Below are 25,840 nucleotides of genomic sequence, written 5' to 3'. Positions count from 1 at the left end.
TCTCTCTCTCTCTCTCTCTCTCTCTCTCTCTCTCTCTCTCTCTCTCTTTTCCCTTTACATCGTAACTAACTCTTAACCCTTTGACTACGGAATACCGAACAAATATACATAGAACGTATTTGCTGGTAGTGGCGGCGTTCGTTCCAAGATCGAACATCTGTGGTATCGGACGCCTTTGTAAGAGTCACTGAATCCAATGGATCCAATGAATTGTATGTTTGAAACGACAGCAAACACCAATTTTTCTCGATTTGCTTTCGAAATGCTTTCCGAGCATTTAGACGTTTTACTTAAAAATCAAATCGTTGTTAACTGCCAGTGAATTTTTTCATTATCGGCAAACAGCAAGCAAGCAAATAGTCACATAGGTAGGTAGGTAGGTAGGTAGGTAGGTAGGTAGGTAGGCAGCAAGCAGGTAGTGTCAGGCATCATCCGGTTTTGAATTTCAGTCGATGATCTCGCTTTACAACTCTCCCTCGTATGCGTTCTCCCTCTTTCAGTATCCAAGAGAATAATACCGAAGAGGAAACCACGAGTTTCAGGTAACGACGAACGAGGCATCTACGAAAGAAGAGAAGGAGGTCGAGGAGGAGGTTGAAGAGGAGGAGGAGGAGGAGGAGGAGGAGGAGGATGAAGAGGAAAAGAATATCGCGTTGATGTCCTCTGAATGTATGTCCCTTTGAAATACTTTCCCTGTGAAATATCTTCCTTTGTTCTACACAATTTCACACGAAAGCTAATATATAATAGAAAATTTTTATCGTGTTTATAGTAGTGACCAAAAAAAAAAAAAAAGAGAAGAGAGAAAGAGAGAGAAATTAAAGAAATAACTATATAAATTTGTGATACGAATTTGCATTTTTCACGTTTCGTACTTTCCCAGTTAGAAAATAATATGACGAAGGTTCGACTAACGAACCATGTACTGGACGTATGTACATAGAGATACTAGGTAGATATTTCTATAGTAAAAATTTTGTAAGGTAACCTAAATCAAGTAGATTGTAGTGGAAAAAAGTCAATAGTAGAGAACGACGAAAACTACAAGGACGACGACGACGACGACAGTGACAACTATATCGGTGACTATAGCAAATACGAGAAAAGTTAAAGAGAAGTCAAGGCTGACGCTTACCGCGAGCTGAGCGTGATAAGACAAAGGCTAACTCTCTTCAAGGCCGTTATGGCTTTACTTTACGTATGTATATGTATATATATATATATATATATATATATATATATATGTTTTGTACGTGTCGAAGTTGTCTCTCTCTTTTTCTCTTAGATATTCCACAGCATATATAACAAAGCGAATGATGAACGAATAATGGTTGACAACAATAAGTGTAACGTAACAGATCCATAGCGTTCGTTGAGTAATATCAGCGGAGTAAACTATCTTGTAAGATCCAAGGTTCCTTTGGATCTTACATTTCTTCAACAACGAAGAGAGAGAGAGAGAGAGAAACAGTAAAACAAAAAAAGAAAAAAAGAAAGATCAGCCATTAATAATCATTCGAAAGTCTCATCGGAATAACAACGGCCATTTCTTTTTCTTTCTCCTATTCCTCCTCCACTTTGCGCTTCACGGTCGTACGAGTATACACATATACACACACAAAAAGAAAAAGAAAAAGAGAAAGAAAAAGAGAAACGATGCTTGCTGACCGATACTCGGAGCACGTCGTATCAATGTCATTAATACCATACACGTGATTAACGTTCGATCGATTCACCTTTCTTCATTATGTAAAAGCGAATGAGAAATGCAACACAACGGAGAACGCGAGCGTGCTCGTGTTCGTGCTCGTGTTCGTGTTCGCACGAAGACACGCTGCTTCCGCGTAGTCTTCGAAGGAACGTGTGCTTGCGCGTGAGGAGGACCTGGAAAGGAGGAAGAGGAAGAGGAGGAGAAGGTGGAAGAGGTTATATGTCTGACACATCACGTTCAACACACCACCATCATCACCATCACCACCATCACCACCATCACGCACCACCATTGCTACTACACCTCGTCGATTTTGTTGTTTCCAAGTATCGAGTCGATTTTTCTTTTCTTTTTCTTTTTTCTTTTTTTCGATTCGACGACGACAACGTGACACACAACATGTCGTTTCTGTCGAGGAACGAATAAGAAAGACAAATAACGTTTAACGCGTTCCATCTTATTCCAAGTATGCATGTACATGTGTGTGTGTGTGTGTGTGTGTGTGTAGATACGTTACATACGTAGTAACATACATATTTACAAGTAATCGAAAGAATTTACGTAACTGTCGTGAGACAGAGCTAAAGTGTTGTTTCTCAACGACTAAAACTTTGTACTTCTCTCTCTCTCTCTCTCTCTCTCTTTTGTTCTTTTTAACTCTTTTATAAACACGTACATATATATATATATATATATATATATATGTATGTATGTATGTATGTATACATACAATTCTTGGCTCGAACTCCTTCCCGACTAATAAGAAGACCTGGGTTGTAAGGGCCCATCTGGAGGGAGCGGACCTCGCAAATTGGCCGTGAGGCCCAAGGTCGTCCGGTATATCCCACGTACCAGGGCACTGGCCCTGCCGTGGCTGTGGCAAAACGAGTCAGGATATAGGGAGCGAGAGAACGTCAGTCCCTCCCCCTTTTACCAGGGATATAACCGAGCTTGTAGAGAAAATACGGAGAAACTGAGAGGGAGAGATAGAGAGAGAAAGAAAAAAAAAGAAAGAAAGAAAGAAAGAAAGAAAGAAAGAAAGAAAGATGGACCCTGAGGCCCTACGAGTACGATAAAAAAAAAAAAAAAAAAAAAAACTAATCATTATTCGTCTATTCTCTTTTCTCAGAAACGAATATTACGTATCATTACTTTATTTTCAGGAATTTCTTCTACTTTTGTTTTTTATCCTTTTTTTTAAATTCTTTTTTTATAATGCTCCATACGATGACTATAAACCAAAGGAGATAGATACATGCATATGTATATATGTATGCATGTATATATATGTATGAAATTTTTTGCGTTCGTTTGTCTCGTGGTATCGACTTAACGAAGGCAACAACATGAAACGAACGCCCAAGCTTTCGTTCGTAGTTCAAAGTTCAATTCGGGTTAATTAAAGGAGGACGAAACTTTCCGCGGAATACGACGTAGAGAGAGAGAGAGAGAGAGAGAGAGAGAGAGAGAGAGAGAGAGAGAGAGAGAGAAAGAGAAAGAGAAAGAGAAAGAGGGAGGGACATTGAAAGAGAGATCGAGTTAGCTTTTATACCATATACCACCACCATCACTTGCTATTGCTGCTGTTGATGTTGCTTTTATCGACTAAGGGAAAGAGAGAGAGAGAGAGAAAAAGAGAAAGGGTATATAAAAAAAAAGAAAAGAAAAAAGATGAAAAGAAAAGAAAAAAAAAAAAAGTTCTGGCTCTCAAGCCAACGTTGGAGAAATTCCAAAAGGCATATAGTCGAAGGTCCCTTTTCCAAAAGCCTTTCTTAGAAGCTGCGGCAAAGACTGCGGTCACGGGACTACTATGTTGGGACACGACGTTGCAATAAATCCATTATTCTTTTCGTTCCTTTTGGCTTACCCTAATAATGACCGTCAATTTAAAGCGTACCTTTTACAAGACTAATACCATCATTACTGTACCATCACTAACACTACTTTTCTCAAATATATGTTCTATCCGTCATCTGTTATTCTTCATTTATTAATTATTTCTGAATTTAACTTAACAAATAATAAATGATCGGATATATATATAAAATATATAATAAGTATATATAATATATATATATATATATATCTATAAGGGATTTATATGCGTGTGCGTAAAAGAAAATTATCAATTGAGAACGAGTATTCATAATAAAATTTGATTAATTTATTCCGCAAAGTAAAAGAATAAGAGAAAGAGAGAGAGATGATGAAAATCTTATGAAAAGCTTTAAGTTCAAAGGGAATAAAAATTAAAGATTAAAAAAGATAAGAAGAAGAAGAAGAAAGACGAAATCACCCCCATCTTCAAGACGTTCATTACTCCGTCCCGGAAGAGTGTATCGCGTGAGAACAAAGAACATCGGAGGAAGACTCCATCTTCTTCGCAGCTCGAGAGGAGAGTCGACTTATGGGGAACGAATAAACGCATTTCAAACGATCTATCCAATAAGGAAAATCTAGAGGAAGGTTGGTTACTGCTGCGTTTGTGTTTGTACCGTTCTTGAACAAGAAGTAGAGGGATAAGGGATGGGAAATGGATGGATGGGTGGGAGGGAGGGAGGGAGAGTGAGGGAAGCAAGAGAGGGTAATGGCAGTTTGAATGGGAAGGAATAAAATTTCTTTGAAGACATCCCTAAAATCTATTAAAAAAGAAAGAAAGAAAAAAAGAAAGAAAGAGAATGAATAAGGACAGAAGTCAATAAACGAACAAAAAAAAAAAAAAGAAAGAAAATGTACGAGCAAGAGAGAGAAAGAAAGAAAGAAAGAAAGAAAGAAAGAAAGAAAGAAAGAAAGATGAAAAGACATGAAAGTAAACTAAAGAGGGAGAAGAAGAGAAGGGGCAAATACGAAGAAGAAGAAGAAGAAGAAGAAGAAGAAGAAGAAGTAGAAGAAGAAAAAGTTGTTCCATCGAGCAAGGACGTTTCGTGGAAGTCGTCGTGGCTCCCTTAGAGAACCTTCAGCGAGTTTTGCATTCCGTGGAACTCGCTACTCACCTATACCCTTACAGCTGAAGGCAGCCAAGGTAGAGTTTGTTCTGTCGAGAAGAAGGGAGACGAGGACGATGAGAAGGAAGAAAACGAACCCTAAAAAAGGGACAACCACCGGTCCGACCGACCGACCGACCGATCGACCAACCGACCTATGACGAGTTTCCTTTTCTTTTCCTTTAGCACCCTGTCGCAACCCTGATGAATGCCGCACCCCTACACCTCATCCAAGCCTACTCATTCTTCTATCTTTCTTTCTATCTTTCTCTCTTTCTCTCTGTCTTTATCTATCTATCCATCTATCTACCTTTTACATTCACACGTACGTTCACCTTGTAGCGTCAAGCATATGTATACGTAATATGATGGATATAACACCTATCGTCCTTTGTGCTTGGCTCTATTTCATCGAGTGGCACATACTGGACATCGATTGGCCTCGCTTTTTTTTTTATCTTCCTATCTCCCTCTCTCTAACTCTCTCACTCTCTTTCTTTCTTTCTTTCTTTCTTTCTCTCTCTCTCTCTCTCTCTCTCTCTCTCTCTCTCTCTCTCTCTCTCTTTCTCTCTTTATGATGTATAATAATACCCATACTTCGTAATTGATAATGCAATCAATGGACGTGCCTGACGTCGCGTTTTTTATCGCACATCCTGAATACCCAACCTCGAAATTTGATCGTCTAGATCAGAGTTTCTCAACCTTTTATTGCTCTGCGTATTCGACATATTTTTTTTTTTTTTTGTTTCATTTGCAATGTTGCATCGTAATGTAACACAAATCTTTTTTTCTCGTTTTACTTTTTGTCGTTACTCTTGTTCTTCTTATTACAATATTAACATATTCTTAAGAACTCGATTAAGAACTATGTATGTCAGTTTGTATTACCTAATTTATTTTAAAGATACGACTGTTACTGATAACGACGACGATTATATCCTCGCGAATTCGCATAAATACCAAACGCTTTTCTAACTTTTGTCGTAAGATAGGAAATAACTTTTTTTTAAATTAGATAAAAAAAATTATATAAAATTATATATACATATATATATATAAAAATATAAAAAGATAAATACATATATATATATAGTATACAATATGATAATATACATATATATATATAAAAATATAAAAAGATAGCATAAGAAAAAAAGATAGCATATTCGTTTCGACCTGTTTAAAAATATAACTGGGTTTCGATAATTGAGCGATCGGGTCTCTTAGGTTGAGAAACGCTGTTCTAGACTATAATACGACTTATCCGACGAACCTGAGCTAACATAATATATGTATATAATATATATATCCATACACACACACATATATATGTACGTACACGAGCATCGTTTTATCGGTCAAGCTGTTATTAACGTAGTTGTTCAGATAATCGACAAACTCTAATGCGACCTAATCGATTATTTTTTCCTTTTTCTTTTTTACTTCCTTCTTTTTTTCTCTCAAGAAAAAAAACAGAGAGAGAGAGAGAGAGAGAAGCAACATGAAATGTAAGTAAAATCGAATTGATAAAACGAAGACTAAAAATGTAATAAAAAGAAAGACCTCTACGAGGATTTGTCTGTATATACAAAAAAGCTTGAGAGAGAGAGAGAGAGAGAGAGAGAGAGAGAGAGAGAGAGAGAGAGAGAGAGAGAGAGAGAGAGAGAGAGAGAGAGAGAGAAAGAGAGATATTGGTCGAGTGAAGAGGAAAGAGTGAGTGAGAGAGGGGGAAGGAGTGTACGATGTGATAACAATGCTAGGTCAGCTGTTACCGGAATAAAGGACACCGACACCGAATGCATTTTCTACCTTAGCGTGCATTTCATATATGCATGCGTGCATGCTTACGTGCGTTCGTGCGTATACGTGTGTATGCACTAATGTTGTCAGCAAAAAAAAAAAAAAAAAAAAAAAGAATAAATGATGGCGCGCAGTATTACGATAACGTCGGGCAAGGTCGACGGGCTTTTCCGATTCACTTAACGTCATGTTGATTATCTACCACTACAATGACGATGATCGATCGACACTATTATTAATAATATTTTGTAATTTTCAAATTGGGACTATGTACATTTTTTTTTTCTTTTTCTTTCTTTCTTTTCTTTCCCCCCCCCCCTCCTCTCTCTTTTTTTTTTTTTTTTTTGGAAAGAGGAACAATTCCACCCGAATGACAAAATGAATATTCTAACGAAGAGATATACATGGTGAAGAAATAAGGATTAACTTTATGAAGCGTAAATCTTCATTATGAGTAAGGTCGCATTAAAAATGCATAGACGAGCACGTAACATACATAGACACACGGACAGATCGGTATCATCATTGCGGGCGTTCTAAAATACCGGGAAAATGTGGCTCCCGTTTTTTTTTTTTTTTCTTTTCTTATTCTTAATCATACGTAAGAAGGTATATTATCTACGTTGTTATTTGGATACGTTTAATTTGCGTATAATAATAATAATAATCATTATTATAATAATAACAATGAAACAGATTGTTGCAGAAGTATAATAAATCATATACCGCTATCAGCTCAAAACAAGGTTGCAAGATTTTCGAGCCGCTGATAGTTGGTTGAATAGGGCAGAGACATACGTATTGTTGGATGAGTTATCTTTATCAAGTAATGTAAGTATGTGCGATACTTCTGGGTAAAAATCGAACGAGAACATTTTTTATATATACACACATACATGTATTCATATACATATGGACAAACCGATACGATCGTACTTCGAAGAAGATTCGTTTAATTCGAGGAGAACTGAACGTTTTAATTACTTCAGATATATGTATAAATAAATAAATAAATATATATATATATATGCATATATAGGAATTGATTAAGTATACACACGTATCGCAGTAGTAATGATAATAATAGTATTAATAATGATAATAATAATAATAACAGTAGTAGCAATAGAAATGGTAAAGCTCATCGACTTTTCTCAAATTTCCGAAGGCCGAGTTATCTTTAAAAACGTTTTCTATGTCGTTACACAACATCCGCTATTATCGGCACAGTAGAAAAGAGACGACGACGGAAGTTAACAGAATACGTGTACAACGCCCGGCCGAGCGAAGTAATAAATAAACGTCTTCGTCTTCGTCTTCGTCTTCGTCTTCGTCTTCGTCTTGGTTATGCCGTAGTCGATTTTTCTTCTTTTTGTAGTTGTATAGTACGTGATAATTTTTTATCGGACTCGCGGATCTACGTTCCGAACTACTTAATGACTTCTTTTAATTACTTTCAAGTGTCACTTTAACAACAATGTCAAGGACATGCTGAAAATACACTAATCGAGCGATTACTCGAAGAATGGTAGGGATAAAAAAGAAAAAAGAGAGAGAGAGAGAGAGAGAGAGAGAGAGAGAGAGAAATAAGGAAGGAAGGAACGAAGGAAGGCTGCTCTATTCGCACTTTGAGTTTGATATGAGAAGTAGCTCATCATACATTTATAGTCTTCGTGAATCACCGCTTTGAACGATAGTGCGCTGCCGTGAGCCAACAGGAAGTAGGTAAAATGACTAACGCCTAAGGTGTAATACGATGTGGAAGAGAGAGAGAGAGAGAGAGAGAGAGAGAGAGTCCATCCGAGGAAACCGTGTTCCAACATTTTGTGATAACGATGGAGATTATTAAAAAACAGAGAGAGAGAGAGAAAAGAGTCAAGTACTTTGAAAATTACACATATACACATACACACATAAATAGAAATAAGAACTCGATATAGTTTTAGAAATACTTGATTCTTTTTTTTTAAATATATATATATATATATATATATATATATATATATATTAGAGTGTATGAAGAGTACTCTTAGGCACGTTGACTCTGAACGTGCGATCGCATTACTCGATCGGTAAAGGAAACGTCGACCAATAGAAGGGCTACCTAGTCACAGATCGAAAGAAAATTCTAATCGTTAAGTCTCGTCACGCAGTGACCGTATATAAGAAGCTAGCAAGGTAAGAAGTTAGCAAGCTAGCAAAGTAGCAAGCAAGCAAGCAAGCAAGCAAGCAAGTCAGCGAACGAGCTAACTTGGCTAGCCATTTTGTTACGAACTTGGTCTATCTGTAGAAAAGAACGATTACACCTCGATCGATCGATCGATAGATCGATCGTTCCCTAAGCCCAGTCGTTCCCTCGAGAGCTTTTGAATTTCAAATTTTCTCAGCTTCCTTCGGTATTATTCCACGCTAGTAATACCGTTCCTATATCGGTACGTAACGTTTTAAGAAATAACAATAAATACAATGTCTCGCATTAAAATTTATCTTTAGTACGAAAATAACAAATATATGTCTCTCTCTTTCTATCTATCTATCTATCTATCTATCTATCTATATGCGTGTATATATTCGTTCCGTTAAATTTTAACCTAATCGACTCGAGAATTTATTTAGAGTAGAGAACGAAAAATACTGAATAAAAATATAGAAACAAAGATAGAGACAGAGACATTGATTGAGATAAAGAGATGTTACAATGTAAGACCGCGGAAGAACGTGTTTTCATCTTTCAAATTCCAACGGAATAGCATTCAGGGTCAAATGCGTTCGCATGAAAGCAAATCGTCGAACCATGACGGAGCCCGCATCCGTTAAAAGGCTGGACTCGACATAAAAAGGTGTATTAACCTTGCGCCGTTCGGTTCTTCGTATAGTGAGCAGCAGCAACAACCACGGTCGGACTTGACCAAGAACTTAGTTCCGAGTTATGAGTATAAGGAAATAGAAAAGAGGGGGAGAGAGAGAGATAGATAGAGAGAGAGAGAGAGAGAGGAGGGAGGGGTGAGAAAGAGGGGTGGAGTGAAAGAGAGAGGAAAGAGGATGAACAATGGTCGCGGAATTAACTCGATCACCGAAAACCGAGTTTCCCTTTTCCTCACCCTTCGTCATCCCTTTTCACATTGGTCGAGAGTTAGGACGTACAGCGAGGAGGATATTATGTACGTACGTATATGTATACATACATACATATATACATAAATGTATACATATATACACATACGTTCATATACATATGTATATATAAACCAGAGAGCGAGATAGAGAGATAGAGATAGAGAACACGCATGACACATAGAAGAGGATGGTTATATTCGCAGCAGGGCCGGTCGTTGACCGTCTATCGAACCACCGCTGCTAATCTCTCGACGGAACCATTACTATGTCATTCTACGTTCCATTATCATTAAAAGTATATTCTCATAGTATATTTTTAAGAGCTAGGAACAATTTGCAATTACGATCGGGTAGGCAGAAAATGATATAGTTGGCAATCGACCCTTTTCGTTTGCTCTATCTCTCTGTCACACACACACACATACACATACACATACACATCATAGACCAGACACACGCGTACACAGACGTCGTAAAATTTCGTCGAGACGATTTGAAAATAGCAACAATAATACGCGACGAGTTCTCGACTAGGTCGTATCCCCCTCCCTCTCTCAGCCTCCCATTCACCAACCCACCCATCTACCCACTCGAACAAAACGATTTAATTTCCCTAGAACAAATCCAAATTCTCTGAAAGGAACTTCTTCTCTCGTATACGTACAAACGTATATCACGTAACTGGACACGGAGATAAAGGAAAGGAAAAGGAAAAGTAAAGTGAAGTGAAGCGAAATGAAGCGAAATGAAGAAGAAGTGAAGCAAAGAAAAACAAAACATAAGAAACAATGACGGGGTAACTAAAGTAAAGTAAAGTAAAGTAAAGTAAGTAAGTAAGTAAGTAAGTACATGTGAGGGTGGGGGGAGATAGGAACAAAGAAGAAGGAGGAAGGGGAGAAAGAGGAAAAACGAGGCGGGATAAAAAGAAAATAAAGATTAAGAAATAAAAAAAGAAAAGAAAAGAGCAAAAGAAAAAAGAAAAAAGAAAGAAAAAAAGTATAATAGTTTCGATTGTAGTAGATAAGAGGCGTGACGCGTGAAGTTTCGAACGATCGAGAAGAGGGTAGGTGGGTAGATGGGTAGGTAGGTAGGTAGGTAGGTAGGTAGGTAGGTAGGTAGGTAGATAGGTAGGTGAGGGATAGGGGAGTAGTCGAAGGAGGAGTTGCTCGGGACGGGAGGGTTAAAGGTGGGGTAGGGGTGGGAGGTTGGATGAGGGGTAGGTGGGGGATTTAAGAGGCCCTGCCCTCGCGGAACGAACGAAGGCCAACGAAGACAGGCAAGCAAGCAAGCAAGCAAGCAAGCAAGCAAGCAGGCAGGCAGGCAGACAAGCAGGAGGAGAAGAGGAAGAGACGGAAGAGAAGAAGAACATTGGCTATACAACAGAAGAGAGAGACAGGGCTACGTACCGCGCGAGCGCCATCCTGACACGAGATAATTCGGGCCCCGTAGATGTAGAAAACAAATTATCCAGATTTCCAAGGGCCACTTCCTCGTATTCACTATTATAACCCACTGGACACATGCGCGCGAATAATACTTCCTTCTCTAGCACGCGTCTCCGTCATAACTTCCGCTCTGGCTAACGAAAGGCTAAAAAAACGGATCTCCTCCTTCTCCTCCTCTCTTCCTCCTCCTCCTCCTCCTCCTCTTCCTCCACCTCCACCACCTTCTCCTCTTCCTCTTCCTTCTCCTTCTCCTTCTCCTACACTTACTTCTCCTTCCTTTTCCTTTTAAGGGACGAGGACGACCAGTAGATTTCTCCTTCTCCGTTCTCTAACTCACACTCCTGTTTGATGATAAATCTCGCCTTGGGGATACGGTCGTCGAGTGTACTTTTATCTTTTTCCTCTTCCTTTTCCTCACCTCTTTCTTTTTTCTTGTTCTTCTTTTCTTGTTTTTTGCTTCTTCCGTCAACGCCCCACCTTTCTTTCTTTCTTTTTTTCTTTCTGACTGCCTGTCTTTCTTTCGTTCTTTTTTCTTTCTCTCTTTATCTCTCTTTATCTCTTTATTTCGGTGTTACACTTGTCACTACCACGACCATCGCATTTTCACTGTGTTATACTACCCTCTGTCTGTCCGTCCGTCTGTTGTCTCTCTCTCTCTCTCTCTCTCTCTCCCCCTTGCTCTTCTACTTCAGCGGTAATATTTTCGGGAGTAATGCTCTGTTAATGCGATGGAGAAGAACGATATTTTACGACACGCGTCGTTCATCCACGAAGTGTCGATGCGACGGGAAACGAGGACGACGACGATGACGACGTCGACAACGACGACGACGACGACGACGACGACGACGTCGACGACGACGACGACGACGACGACGACGACGACGACGACGACGACCAAGATAGAGATTTCGGATGGAGCCGTACGCGACGATAGGTCGATATAATAGGATATGCGCTAGAACGGTTAAGGACTCAAGGATAAGAAAAGATATAGACAGAAAAGGGATAAACCGATAGGGATATGTATAGAGAGAAAGAGAAAGAGGGAGAGAAAGAGAGAGAAGAGAAGGGAGGGAGGGAGAAAGAGAGAGAAAAAGGAAAGAAGCGAGCGAGGGGAGGAGAGAAAAGACGCGCAGCTGCGATACTGAACCTCACTCCGGCAGCTGGCCACCATCGACTGGACTACCTCGTGTACGCGCGATTAAAGAGCGGCTGCCTTGGAACGACCTGCGAGAGAGTTTCTACTCTCCCCTCCCCGCCGAGAGAGAGACGGTGCCCGTCACTCACCCAAAACCGATTCCAACCACGACGCTGGCTCGACTGAGCCAAGACACTGAGCCTTCTTGGTGCCCCACCACCGAGCTTAACCGCTCGGCTGATTCCGCTACAACTCGGTTAATTCCGTCGACGTTCGCTCGACGCTCGGGTACCTTCGCTACGACCTCGTGCGCCCGCTCGGGACACACAGCTCGCGACGGTCGACGTCGACGACGACGACGGGCGAAGCCAAGGTTTTTCGTTCTGCGTCGACGCCGTATACTGTTGCTACTGCTGCCTCCGTTCTGCTCTGCTCTACTCTGCTCTGCTCTGCTCTGCTCTGCTCTGTTCTGCTCTGCTCTACTCTGCTCTGCTCTACTCTGCTCTGCTCTGCTCTGCTGGCGTGGTCTAATGTCTATACGAAACCACACTGCTCCTCTTCTCTTGTCTTCTCTTGTCTTCTCTTGTCTTCTTCTTCTTATTTCTTTATCTTCTCCGATATCATGGAATGTTCTCTAACCGTTATTAAACCTTTTAATAACTCGCATATGTCACGCTGCAATTGACAATACAATAGTTTCTATAAAACTCGTATGTCATCTCCGAAGTAGATAATAGCAATAATCGTTTACCATTATGTCATACTTCCTCATTCCATTTTTTCAAATTTATTTCAGTGTAATTTAATTACATCTATTTAGAGAAGAAATAATTATCTCTTCGTTTTTCTATTTCCGAACACAAGACGGCCACATTGAGAGGAGAAAAATATTCGAGTTCGATGCTTTAAAAAGGGGGATGTTCTTTAAATAATACCATTTGTTCTAACGTTTCTATCTATACCCTCGTTCTTACATGTAATTTAAATTTAACTTAAAAAAAGCACATGCTTTTTGCATCTGCGTTTATCGTCAGAATGTGACACTCGTTATTTTTCTTTTCTTTTCTTTTCTTTTCTTTTTTTTTTTTTTTTAACTATTTTTCTTTCTTCTTCAAGAAAATAACAACGATAAAAGCGTGCGCGTAGCATACATCTGTCTCTTCGAGTATTTACTTTTTCTTTGTCACGATTCTATACCGCGCGTGGTACAATCGCACCATTGTACCGGGCCGTAATCAATGTCACTATTTTTATCGACTACTTCTTTAATTTTTTCTTCCCTCTTCTTCTTTTCTTTTCTTTTCTTTTCTTTTCTTTTTTTTTTCTTTACAAGCGAATTAAACATTCGATTTAATCGCGCGGAACGAAATCGCATTTCTTCCAAGGAGTTTTAAATAAATAAGTAAATAACTCATTGCCATTGCATTACTACTTTACGTTTTCCAATAAAAAAATGATGTAAGAAGCAATATCGACGGGATATATAAAACTGATTATAAACGGGAATTTATCAGAATACTTTTCGAAATAATAACGTTGATGATTGGTCGATAGTCGATTGCAATTCGATTGGTCAATCGATCAAGTATCGACACGTTCGAAGCTTCTTTTTTTTCTTCGATCTTCGGACATTAAAGATTCCAATAATTAGGAATGTGATATTTACAAGATCCTTTCTAAGAAAGAAACACGTTTATTGGTTGTTAAGAAGGTAAGAGCGTGAAAGGTCCTTCGATAGTCATCGATGGGTGTTTTACGTGTCACCGGAACTTGAGAACGGGGCTGCCGCATCGTCCTCGTCTGACATTACAAGAGAGAAAAAAGGGGTCACGAAAATGTTTTTATGGGTGTTTAAGGTACTTGGGGGTCTCGGCGTCAATGGGACCGTGACGTCCATCCGTCCATTCGTCCGTCCATCCGTCCGTTCGTCCATTTATCCATCCTACCAACGGAATCACGCACGATGCTTGTATGACATCGTGTGGGAGAATAACGTGCGTGTTGCTCGTTTTCCTCGTTCTTTCGTTCTTTATGTATTTCGTTCGTTTCTTCCTTTCTTCCTTCCTTGCTTGCTTGCTTGCTTGCTTCCTTTCTTCGAAGAAAGGAATAAATTTTCGGTGAATTTCTATCGTATTTAATGTCGCTTTTTACCACACCGTGCGTTACAACTCGATGTGAATGAAGATAAACGAAAAAGAAAGGAGAACGTGGAGCCCTCTCTTCGAGTGAACCATTAACGTCGTATTTGACGAAGAGGAGGAGACCTATTATTACGTATGATTCGTAAAAAAAAAAGAAAAAAGAAATAAAATGAAAAAAAAAAAGAAGGAAAGAAAAGAAAGTAAAAAAGACGATATATTTGTATTTGCGTTTTCGTAAGAATTTTGAAATTCTCTAGAACGAATTGGAGAGGCGAAGAGTGTTCGTATAACTTCTTCTTTTGCTGCTTCTGCTTTTGCTGTTGCTACTACTATTACTGCTGCCATTACTGTGGGCCCCCGGGGCGGAGGGTTCCCTTGACCCCCTTTGAAAAAACCGTCCCTGAACCTCCTTCGCCCGAAAGCACAAGCCGGTGTAAAAATGTATATGAAAAATCTATTTTGCGCTTTCTCTTTCTTTTTCTCTTTTCTTTTCTTTTTTTTTTTATTATTTTTGTTTTGTTTTGTTTTTCCTTCCTTTCATATCTCATTCTTTTTCATTCTCTCCCTTTCGATATTCTCATTAGATTATATTTTGTCTTCGCGAAGACTCTCCTTTCTCGCGTTTATAATACTAAGTCGTCGTGTAAAACATGTCCTATATTTCGAGTCTTCGACAGAGAATAATATAAATATACTGGATGATATAAGCATAATCCTATTTAACGAGAAATATGTTAAAGTGGATAAAAGTTTCGTCGACCTCCTCGACGAAATATATAAGAATAATATATAATAATAATAATGACATCGTTTTAAATGCGACGGCCATCTTTCCGCTCGTTCATTTAATTAATTAATTAATTTATTTATTTATTTATTTACAGAAATCTCTCGGTACCCTAACGTTGATATCCTTTCTCCGAGATATTAAAATTATACATTTTTATATTTTCACAATATATCCAGAAATATATTTTTTGCAATATTTCTTTACATTATATTCTATAGAAAGAGATTAGATCATGTTTTATATTTTTAGAATATATGTTGGTGAATATTTTCTATTAAAAACATACATTCTTTTTTACACTTTGCCTATCTTTTTTTCTTTGCTTTTTTAAACCAAATATTCGATATCGAAAATATTTGATACGTCTTGTGTGAAACGCTTCAGCCCTTCCTGATCGTCGACAATGACGACGACGACGACAAAGAAAACGACAACGAGGAGGAGGAAGAGTAGGAGAAGGAGGAGTAGGAGGAGTAGGAAGAGTAGGAGGAGAAAATCGTAGAGAGAGTTGAAGTTAAGGGAGAAAATAAGGACAATGGGGAAGGCAAATATGCCCTCCGTGACAAAAAAAAAGAAAAGAAAAGAAAAGAAAAGAAAAGAAAAAGAAGAAGAATAAGAAAAAAGAAATACGAGTTTAGCGTGTCGCAAAAATCGCTTAGGTATTCGTGAGTAAGCGCACGTACGAACCTTAAGAGGAGAGGAATTCATCCGCGAGAGTCTAACGGCATAAAATCAGTTCTCGTACTCTCGCTTGAAGAGAATTATCGTTGTCTGTGTGTGTATGTGTGTATTTATGTATGTGACAACGACTACGGGGATATATCGTGACGGTTTTGTAATCGAAATTTCTCTTCGTCTCAAATACATGTACCTACCCACCAACCTACTCGATTCGTCCTTCTAGAAAGGTACGTGCTAATTTCACGAGCAAACGAGTGATAGTGGTAGTAGTAGTAGTAGTAGTAATAGTAGTAGTAGTAGTAGTAGTAACAGTAATAGTAACAGTAATAGTAGTAGTAGTAATAGTAGTAGTAATAGTAATAGTATAGTAGTAGTAATAGTAGTAGTAGTGGTGGTAGTGATAGTAGTAGTAGTGTAGTGTTGGTAATAGAGTAGTAGTAGTAGTAGTAGTGTAGTAGTATTGGTAATAGAGTAGTAGTAGTCGTAAAGGCTTCGATTTCGTTCCTCGCCGAGTTCCACGACCGACTTTTTACTTATTTTCTAAAACGCTTCATTCTAACGTTTCTTGATTTCACACAAATGAGATAAATTTTTTTCTCTCTTTCTCTTTCTCTTTCTCTCTCTTTCTTTTTATATATATATATGTGTGTGTGTGTGTATGTCTGTCTTTTTCTCTTCGAAGTCGAAGTAGTATTTCGAACGAAGTACGAACGTTTATTAGTCGGCCAATTACGAAACTTCATTGTCGGACGACGACGAAGTAAGACGAAGGCCAGAACGTGAATACGTAGTGTCGAGTTTAAATAAAAATTCAACCTCGACTCTCTCGAAAGAGAGCCTCCTCCTTTTTCTTTCCCAGCAGGCAGTAGCTCTTTGTGCCAGCAACAGCAACAGCACCAGCACCAGTACCAGCATCACCACCAGTACCAGTACCAGTAACAGCACTAGCACCAGTAGAAGTACCAGTACCAGTACCATCAACAATATCAGTAGTAGTTGCAATAGCATCTGTACCAGCACAAGTGCAAGAACGATGATGCTTGATTTTCGTAACGCAAAGAGAGCGATAGGAAGAGAGAAAGAGAAAGAGAAAGAGAAAGAGAAAGAAAAAGAGAAAGAAAAAGAGAGATGGAAAAGGTGAGCCTAACGATGCTTGGGTTTTAACTCTACAAAGTACGACCTAATTCTCTTCATTAAACTGTCCTTGCTTCTCCTTCTCTGTCTCTCTCTCTCTCTCTCTCTTTCTATCTGTCTATTTATCTCTCTCTTACTTTCTCCATCTCTATCTCTTCCTCATTTTCGTGTCCTCGTAAAAGTACATCGATATTTTTCTCTTTTTTCTTCATCTTCGTCTTCGTCTTCGCCTTCTTCACTTTTTCTCTCTCTTTCTCTTTTACTACCGTATATAAAGTACTGCAAAATGAAAAGGATCGAAATGGACGATTTTTCGGTACGTTTCACTGAGAGAAAAGGTACTTTATACAGGTCACGTAACTTTCTCGTGGCGAGTGCTCGCTCGCTCGCTCGCTCGCTCGTTCGCTTGCTTGCTTGGCGTTAGCCTGTTGCTCGAACCAAATTAATTCACACAGGGTTACGTCAGTGTGTGAGTATGCGTATGTTTGTGTATGTGTTTGCGTATATGCGTATGCGTTTATATGTATGGGTCACAGAACGGGTCACATAAATATCATTCGGACAGCTTTTGAAATTGATTAAGGTCTTCCTCTTTTTTAATTTATTTTATTTTATTTGTTTGTTTGTTTGTTTGTTTGTTTATTTTTGTCTTCTTTCCTTTTTGTCTAGACAAAGCGTTTTGAAGTGATTATTGACGTCGGATAAAGTTTTGTGTTGCGCTAAGTGCCTAGATGAAAAATTAATAAGAGTTTAAAAAAGAATTTGAAAAAAAAAAAAAAAAAGAAATTATTTAATATATCAACTTTCAAGTCGTTAGGAATCACCTTTATTAACAGGCTATGCGTTAAAATTGATTGGACTATCATCGGCGAGGAGTTTATTTTTGTCTCTGTTTTTCTTTCTTTTTCTTTTTTACACGGCGATCGATAAATCTGTCCATCGCATTGAGAACGAAAAAGTTCTCGATTGAATTGGAATTCAGCACCTATTTACGCCGTTCAACCCCTTCACTCGTTCTATTTGCACACTTTCGAATCTTTACGGATGTACCTAATACCTTTACGTACACACATACTTACTTAATATGTGTCTCCGCACATAAAATGACGAAACGAAGTTGGAAGTAAGAGGGGACAAAAAAAAAAAGAAAGGAAAGGAAGAACGAACATCTCCAAAGATAAGATTATAGTTTGCGAAGAAAAAATATCTACACACATACACACACGCGAAAGTAATATATAGGATGTGCGTAATAAAAAAGAATGTTTAATATAAATAAAAAAAGAAAGAAAAAAAAAAGAAAAAGATCAATAGAAAGCTTGTAAAAAATAAATAAATCCATCGCTAAGAGAAAAAGTAAAGAAAAAGAAAAAAAAAAAAAAAAACAGAAAAGAAAAAAGAAAAAGTGAGGAAAGACAACTAGACGCTTCCATATCGGATATTACAAATGTCTAATTGACTGGATATATCAGTTCAAAAAAAAAAGAAAGGAAAAAAAAAATCCCATGAAAAAAGAAAGAAAGAAAGAAACAAGAGAAAAAAAGAATAAAGAAAAAAGATCGTTATAACGAGAGAGTCAATGTAACTATCGTTTTAGATGTTTCATATATAGACGAACAGGAATGAATGTTCGGACTAACTCGAACGTAGACTAACAGCGAAGGTACTTTCTAATGTGCCAGCGTATATGGCACCACCACCGAATGCGGTTCGTGTCTGCGAATGACAGGAGTTTACAACGGCAAGTGCTTAACGTTCCCATTTACGAGCCCTCCGAGGTGGTTGTTACTAATTTGTTCGAGCTACAATATATAACTATGAGTGTACTATAAATTTTACTTCTTGTCATTACCAACGTATATCTTCTCTCTCTCTCTCTCTCTCTCTCTCTTTCTGTCTCTCTCTCTCTCTCTTCCTGTCTGTCTGTCTCTCTGTCTCTCTCTGTCTATCTGTCTCCCTCTTTTTCTTTCTCTCTTTCTTTCTCTCTTTTTCTTTCACTCTCTCTTTCTCATTCTTTTTTACTGTTAGAACGGACTGAGTGATATAGAGAGTACGTGAAATAGAATGTACACATATTACAGAATATCGACGTATATGTAACTATTGGACTTGTATGTAACTTTGACTTTGTCAATAAATAACGTCGATACGTTCAATAATAAATTTGTTTGTTGTAGATACAAAATTATTGAAATTTTCTAACATACTGACATTGGTTAATTCTATTTAATAATGATTAATCATATATGCGTTACTGGCACTTGCATATCGATAAATATATATTTACTTATACGAAATAATGAGAATTCTGAGATGATTTTATTGATCGATATAAAAAAATAATGATTAATCATTGTACGCGTGTGTCTGTGTATATTCGTGTGTATCTGTGTAAATAAACATAATAATATATTTATGGACTGACTAAAGATAAATCTGATAATCATTTGTCCTCGATTATAACATGAGTCATCCTGTACAAATACTTTTGAAATATTTTTGAAAATGTGTATTTCGAGAGAAAAAGAAAAAGAAAAAGGAACAAAAGATCGCAGGTAATCGAAGCAGGTAGTTGTTTCGTTATTATCTTTTCACGATTTAACTGATCATTTATTAAACAGATATTTTATCTTTAAGAAAAAATTTGGGATATGTAATCTCTTCTATCAAGGAACGATAGAGAAATGAAGTAATAAAAAACAAACATAATATAAAGTAGTAGAAAACAAACAGTAGTAAGTATACATGTACATATATTTATACATACATACATACATATATATATTTTTTTATTATTATCTTAATGTCAGTATTATTTAGAAAATTTCTTTTTCGTGTTATTTTTGATGGTTATCCCACTGTTCCAACAATAGATTGTCGATAAGTAGATAAATAAATCATTTAATCAATTTATCTATCTATCCATCTCTCTCTCTCTCTTTCTCTCTCTCTCTCTCTTTTTTCTTCCGTGGAGTTGAGGAAAAGATGAAGTGTATATACATACATATATTACATACATATATACGTATATATATATATATAAAATATTTTATATACATATTATCATATATATATATATTATATATATTATATTATATATATTATATTTTATATATACGAGAGATTGCTGCTAGATATTACTAGTGGAAGTTGAACCGACAGAAGGTGGAGTTTGCGTGGTGGTGATTGCGTTAGGGCGAACTGAGCGAGGCAAAGTGGTATGGAGGGTTCAGACGAGGTCAGGTCACGGGACAAGCTGCCGCCGTCGCTATTTTGCTGCTGTGTTGCTGCTATTGCTACTGCCATTGCTATTGCTGCCGCTGGTGCTACTGGCATTGCTGATGGGTGTTGGTACTAGTACTGGTACTAGTACTGGTGCATTTACTGGTGCTTTTGCTAGTACTGGTACTGGTACTGGTACTGGTACTGGTACTGGTGCTGGTGCTGGTGCTGGTGCTGGTGCTGCTCGCTCGATAAAACGGAGCAGCTACCGTCCGTACGATTGAACGCACTTCGTGTTGCTCGAAATACAAAACAAGCTCGATCCTAAATCGTCCAACCATAACACGCGGATACTACATAAACGTGGACCGCGTAACTACATCGTCAGAGAACGTCATCATTATTTTCATCGTTTCTATTTGGAAAGCAGTTTTGACTTCATTTTCAACACGATCGTTCGTGATAAATTTCTTTCTCCTTTTTTCTCCTCGATTTTTTCCCATTCTTTTCCAGATTTTTCTTTTATATGTACATATAAAAAAAATATACATATGTATGTATTATAGATCTTTTGTCTTTTTTCTTTTTTTTTTTTTTTTTTCTTGATAGGTTTCATCTGCATATATAAATCCTTAATGTTTATTTTTTTAAAAGGATATCTCGAATTAAACTGGATAGATTATTACGATCGAGATAATTTAATAGGTTTAATAAATAATTGAGAACTGTTCGAACTAACTCGAGTCGACGGAGTCCATGCGATTAGAAAATATTCGACGATGTTTGTTGAAAGTATAAAGGTAAGATAGGGAAAGTCTTGTACGCGTGTCTCGTGTGTCATTATTTTTGAAGAACATAGATCACAGTTCGAATAAATAGACGTGATATACGTATATTGATATAAAGAAGGTAAGAGAGAAAGAGAGAAAGAGAGATAGAGAGAGAGAGTGAGAGATATAGAGAGACAGAGAAAGAGAAAGAGAAAGAGAAAGATCTCGATAAGGTAAAAGCTTTAAATGCGATAAACATACAGAATTGCTGAGCGAGAAATCGCGATAGATCGCAGCTGTCAAGGAACTGGATAAGATCCAACTACCGGCTCTCGTAGAAGGAAGAGAAGGAAATTTAGTTCGAATGGTATTCCGAGTACGAAATGAAATTTCTTTTTTCCTATTCGAATCGATGAACTAACCAAAAGATATTTGTTTCCATTCGAGAAAACGGAATGCAAAATCAATGATATGAATAAAATGCGGGAACGTTATTATATCGTGAGGAAGAACGGATATTTGCATATTTACGTTGAAAAAAGAAAAAAGAAAAAAAAAATAGGAAAAAAGAAGAGAGAGAAAAAGAAACCATAATTCCATTATCAGACTCGAGAGAAATAATTTAACGAGAAAGTTAAAAGGAAAGAAAGAAGAAGAAAACAGAAGAAAAAAAAAAGAAAGGAAAAAAAAAAGAGAGAAAGAAGGAAAAAAAGGATAATCTTATGCGACTCGTTAAAACAGAAACATCGAGGAGTGCATTAGAAGGAGGTCAATGTAATACGAATATCCGAGCCATGCTCTAACTCTGACGAAGGTGTACAACACATAGACGATATGTATTAGATACGTTCGATCAGAGTAGAGTTATACATTGGTTGCCGTCATTCTGTTCTATGTATTACTGGTGGAAATAAAATATGTGTTGGAAGAGAAGGTAGAAGGGGTTAACTGTGTACATCCATTTCTCTACTAGAGCCTTTTCTTTATCGAGGTATCGAGAACATTGATTCCACTGGTAGAGAAGTAATTAACCTCGCCACGAATAGCGCAAATAACACCACGCACCTTATTTACGTAAATAACCGTATATATGTAGGTACATATAAGTATGTATTTAAGTATTTATATATACGTATATATATACATATATATAGTACGTGTGTATAAATATATATATATATATATTAGAGTTGTCTACATATTATATATATGTACGTATGTGTGTGTGTATGTATGTACGAGAGTTAAGCTTTATCGCATAGTCTACGTTAAAACCAGCAACTTCGATTTCAAGCATTTGCGTTAAGCTTCTAAATGCCACCCAACCGTTATCCTACAGAGCTCTAGCAAACTGATTTGCAATCAGTCTTGATATCACCGGCTTTTGCTTAATGAGTTTCCGTCGGAAAGAGAAAGAATGATAGAGAAAGAGAGAAAAAAAGGGAGACAGAGAAAGAAAGAAAGAAAGAAAGAAAGAAAGAAAGAAAGAACTGTTAGATACTCACGGCTTCACGGTCGACCGATTGATTGCTGAAATGACTTTTATGATAAAACGGAGTCAAAGTCAAGACAGAGATCTGACACGGACCTTGTTGAACTCGGTCAAGGCGGAAGACCGTTAGAATACGTGGGATACGAGCTTTATACAGGTATATTAGGATTAGATAGATAGACCGGTTGTTCCTCTTGGTGAACACCTTGGTCCAGAACACTTTAATGTTTAATAAAAACCTTCTCGTTATCCTTCGAAACGATCCACCGAAATCCATCGAAATGGTCCATCTTTCTCCCTTCTACTTCTCCCTCCTCTTTCCCCTATCCCTCATCAACTTTCATTGCTTACCATGAATGACCTTGATCGGATCGATCCACACGACAAAAGTTGAATCGATCGACTATAACGATCGAAAGGAAAATTCATTTCTTCCTTCAACGTTCACAAAAATTTGACGTCTGATTCGATTATTTCGATCTTTATTCCACCAGAAAATAGGGGAAGGGGCGGCAAAAAATAAAATAAAATAACAATAATAATAATAATCATAATAATAAAGAGCAGAAAAAACGTAGAAAAAGCAACGTTTCACTTTGAAGAATCCTAAAATGATATTCTCCGCGATTACTTTGTTTGACTTTGCTCCTCTTTTTTTTTGTACCCCTTCCCCTTCTCTCCTCCTCAATACTCCATCCCCTCTCCATACTACACGTGAGACAGAGTCAACGTCGGACGTTGTTCGTGGCTATTGCATTTCCGGCGAGGGGCGACCGCGCGTTTCGTACATATGTAATCAAAATGAGGTCGACCTCGGTTGTGGGCCAAGGCGTTGCTTGCTGCGCGCATGCTAGTAGCTAGGCTAGCAATGCCTGTGATCACCGCTTTCAGGGACGTTTAAGGCCGTGCAAGGAGAATCGTTATTAATCGTATCGATACGATTAATAACGATCGATCTGGATTCTACGTTTCTCATTAGCCTAAACAAACTTAATGGAAATGAATTTTACAAAAGAGAAAGAGAGGGGGGGGGGGAGAAAGAGAGGGAGAAAAGAGAGAGAGAGAGTGTGTATGTGTGTATGACCTTTTTATCTATCTGGAGAATGAAATATGGCGGACAAGGTCGAAAGCATCAACGGCCTGATTTGATCAGTACATAAAGGCTCAATTTTCCGATCGTACGAGTTTTTTCATCAACGTTTTCAACGATTCGTCCAACGTTGATCTCGTCCTCGACCTTTCCGCGGACTGCGTTCCACGACCTGCGTTCTTCTATGCGAGAAAAAAAAAACAGAGAAAGAAAGAGAGGCAGAGAGAGACAGAAAGAAAGAGAAAAGAGAGAGAGAGAGAGAGAGAGAGAGAGAGAGAGAGAGAGAGAGAGAGAGAGAGAGAAAAGAGAGAGCATCAGGCCGATCGGCCTTGCACGGTGTCGTGCTCGTGTCACGTGACGAACGTCGAGAGTGAGCGAACGAGAATAAAGAGGTGAGGTGAGGTGAGGTGAGGTGTGATGAGGTGAGGTGAGGTGGTATGAGGTGAAGTGAGTGAGGTGAGGTGAGGTGAGGTGAGGTGAGTTGGGTTGAGGTGAAGTGAGACGAGGTGAAGTGAAATATGGCAAGAGGGAAAGAGAGAAGGAGAAGGTGGTAGTGGAGGAGGAAGAGGAGAAGGAGGAGGAGGAGGAGGAAGAGGAGGTGGAAGGTTTATCACAAAATCGGAGGAAGCTAAGAAAGACCAAATGATTTTCCTCGTAGATTTTTCTAAAACGTGTCACACGTCATATCTGACCTTCCTTCGACGGAGCCGACCGTACAACACATCTAGGCCCTTTTATAACTTGTTCTCTTTTTTTTTTTCTCATTTTCATCGTTTATCGTATACATGCATGCGTATGTAAGTACGTACTTACGTATATACGTACGTACATCATACATAGGTACCTACGTACACAGGTAAATATCAAGTATTCAACATCGGTCCCGTGCACGGATTATAAAGATTTTCTCGGGTTTTCTGGCTAATGGAAAGCAATTTCCCAGGTTGAGATTAAAGCCGACGGCCATGGCCTTCGGTTAACTTGAACGTTGTTGAGTTCAGGTCGAGCCTCGAGGCACCTACCTTACTACTATCTATAATCCTAACGATCGATCCTATCGACTATCGATACCGTTGCAATGGAAGAGAAAGAGAGAGAGAGAGAGAGAGAGAGAGAGAGAGAGAGAGAGAGAGAGAGATAAAGAGATGGAGAGAGATAGAGATAGAAAGAGATGCGATGAGTGGGTGGTTTTAGTGAGGGTGGAAGGGATAGAGGGGTTAAGGTCGTTCCTATGATTCGAACCTCGTCTTTTACCCCAGGGAGGGTTGGAACGAATGTTCGCATATTTTCTGACGTAAGGATCGATTTCCTGTCCGTCAACGTGAATTGATTGGCCAACGTTCAACTACCCCCTCCCTTGCTTCCCAATCCCCACTCTTTTCTACTGCGAATCGACAATTGAAACTTCTCGAGACGAGAAAACGAGTTTTGAAAAGAGGAGATAAAGAGAGAGAGAGAGAGAGAGAGAGAGAGAGAGAGAGAGAGAGAGAGAGAGAGAGAGAGAGAGAGAGAGAGAGAGAGAGAGAGAGAGAGAGAGAGAGAGAGAGAGAGAGAGAGAGAGAGAGATTTATTCATTTTGTTCGATTTTTCTTTTCGTTTTGGTTTTCGTAAAATCGTTAATTTGTTTGTTTTCTTTTTCCTTTATAATCTTTTTCCTTCTCTTTTCTACTTCTTTCATAAATTATGGCATATCGTCGTTGCCAATATGTATGTATGTATGTATGTATGTATATATATAACGAAGAGAAAAAGTAATGGATGATATTTTTAGAATGATCGACGCGTATGCATCGGATCGATTAAAGAGGAAACGCTCGGAGGTCAGTACCGGGGTTAGGTTTACATACTCCGATGATATGGGCACGGCTTGTTTGTAGAACGAATCGGTGAGAGGTGCTGCAGCTAGAGGTTGTCCTCGAGTGCTCGTTTTACGCGTCCTAAACGACCTCACCGTCGAAAATAACCATTTCGATATGCTTCGCTACGAACAGAGAGAGAGAGAGAGAGAGAGAGAAAGAGAGAGAGAGAAAGAGGAAGAGGGAGAGAGTACTTAGTATCCACGCCTTTGCTACTCCTATTGTAACTTCGATCGTGTATGTACGTACGTACGTACTTACGTATGTACTTACGTATGTACTTACGTATGTATGTACGTACGTATATACGTATGTAGATCGTTTACAGGTTGTGCAATACCGGAAGTACCCAAAGGTTTTTCTTCTTCTCGTATTTCGATCTGTGAGATGAGAAGAGGCAAATTTGAAGCTTTGTAATCTAGTTTTGTAATCTAATTTAAAAATTATGATTAAAAAAAGGGAG

At 38.2% G+C, this 25,840-nt stretch overlaps 1 protein-coding gene across 7 annotated transcripts in view; it reads right to left on the bottom strand.

Annotated features, from left to right (window-relative positions):
• Positions 1-25,840, bottom strand: part of LOC122632101 (protein roadkill) — a 77,331-nt gene that overhangs the window by 13,977 nt on the left and 37,514 nt on the right. The window contains exon 1 of one of the 7 annotated variants that reach the window (XM_043818577.1): positions 11,328-12,610. The exons of 4 other annotated variants lie outside the window; for them this stretch is intronic. Coding sequence is in view for 2 of the 3 variants with exons in the window: in XM_043818575.1 (XP_043674510.1) it covers positions 11,022-11,137 (116 nt within the window). In the remaining variant the exon portion in view is untranslated. Of the gene's footprint in view, positions 1-11,021; positions 11,255-11,327; positions 12,611-25,840 lie in introns of those variants that run through there. 2 more of the 7 variants (XM_043818575.1, XM_043818576.1) reach the window with 2 other exon arrangements.

This window comes from Vespula pensylvanica, chromosome 9 (genome assembly GCF_014466175.1).
Source record: "Vespula pensylvanica isolate Volc-1 chromosome 9, ASM1446617v1, whole genome shotgun sequence".
Lineage (NCBI taxonomy): Eukaryota > Metazoa > Arthropoda > Insecta > Hymenoptera > Vespidae > Vespula > Vespula pensylvanica.
Note: the sequence above shows the minus strand (reverse complement) of the source record. Positions and strands in the feature narration are given on the sequence as shown.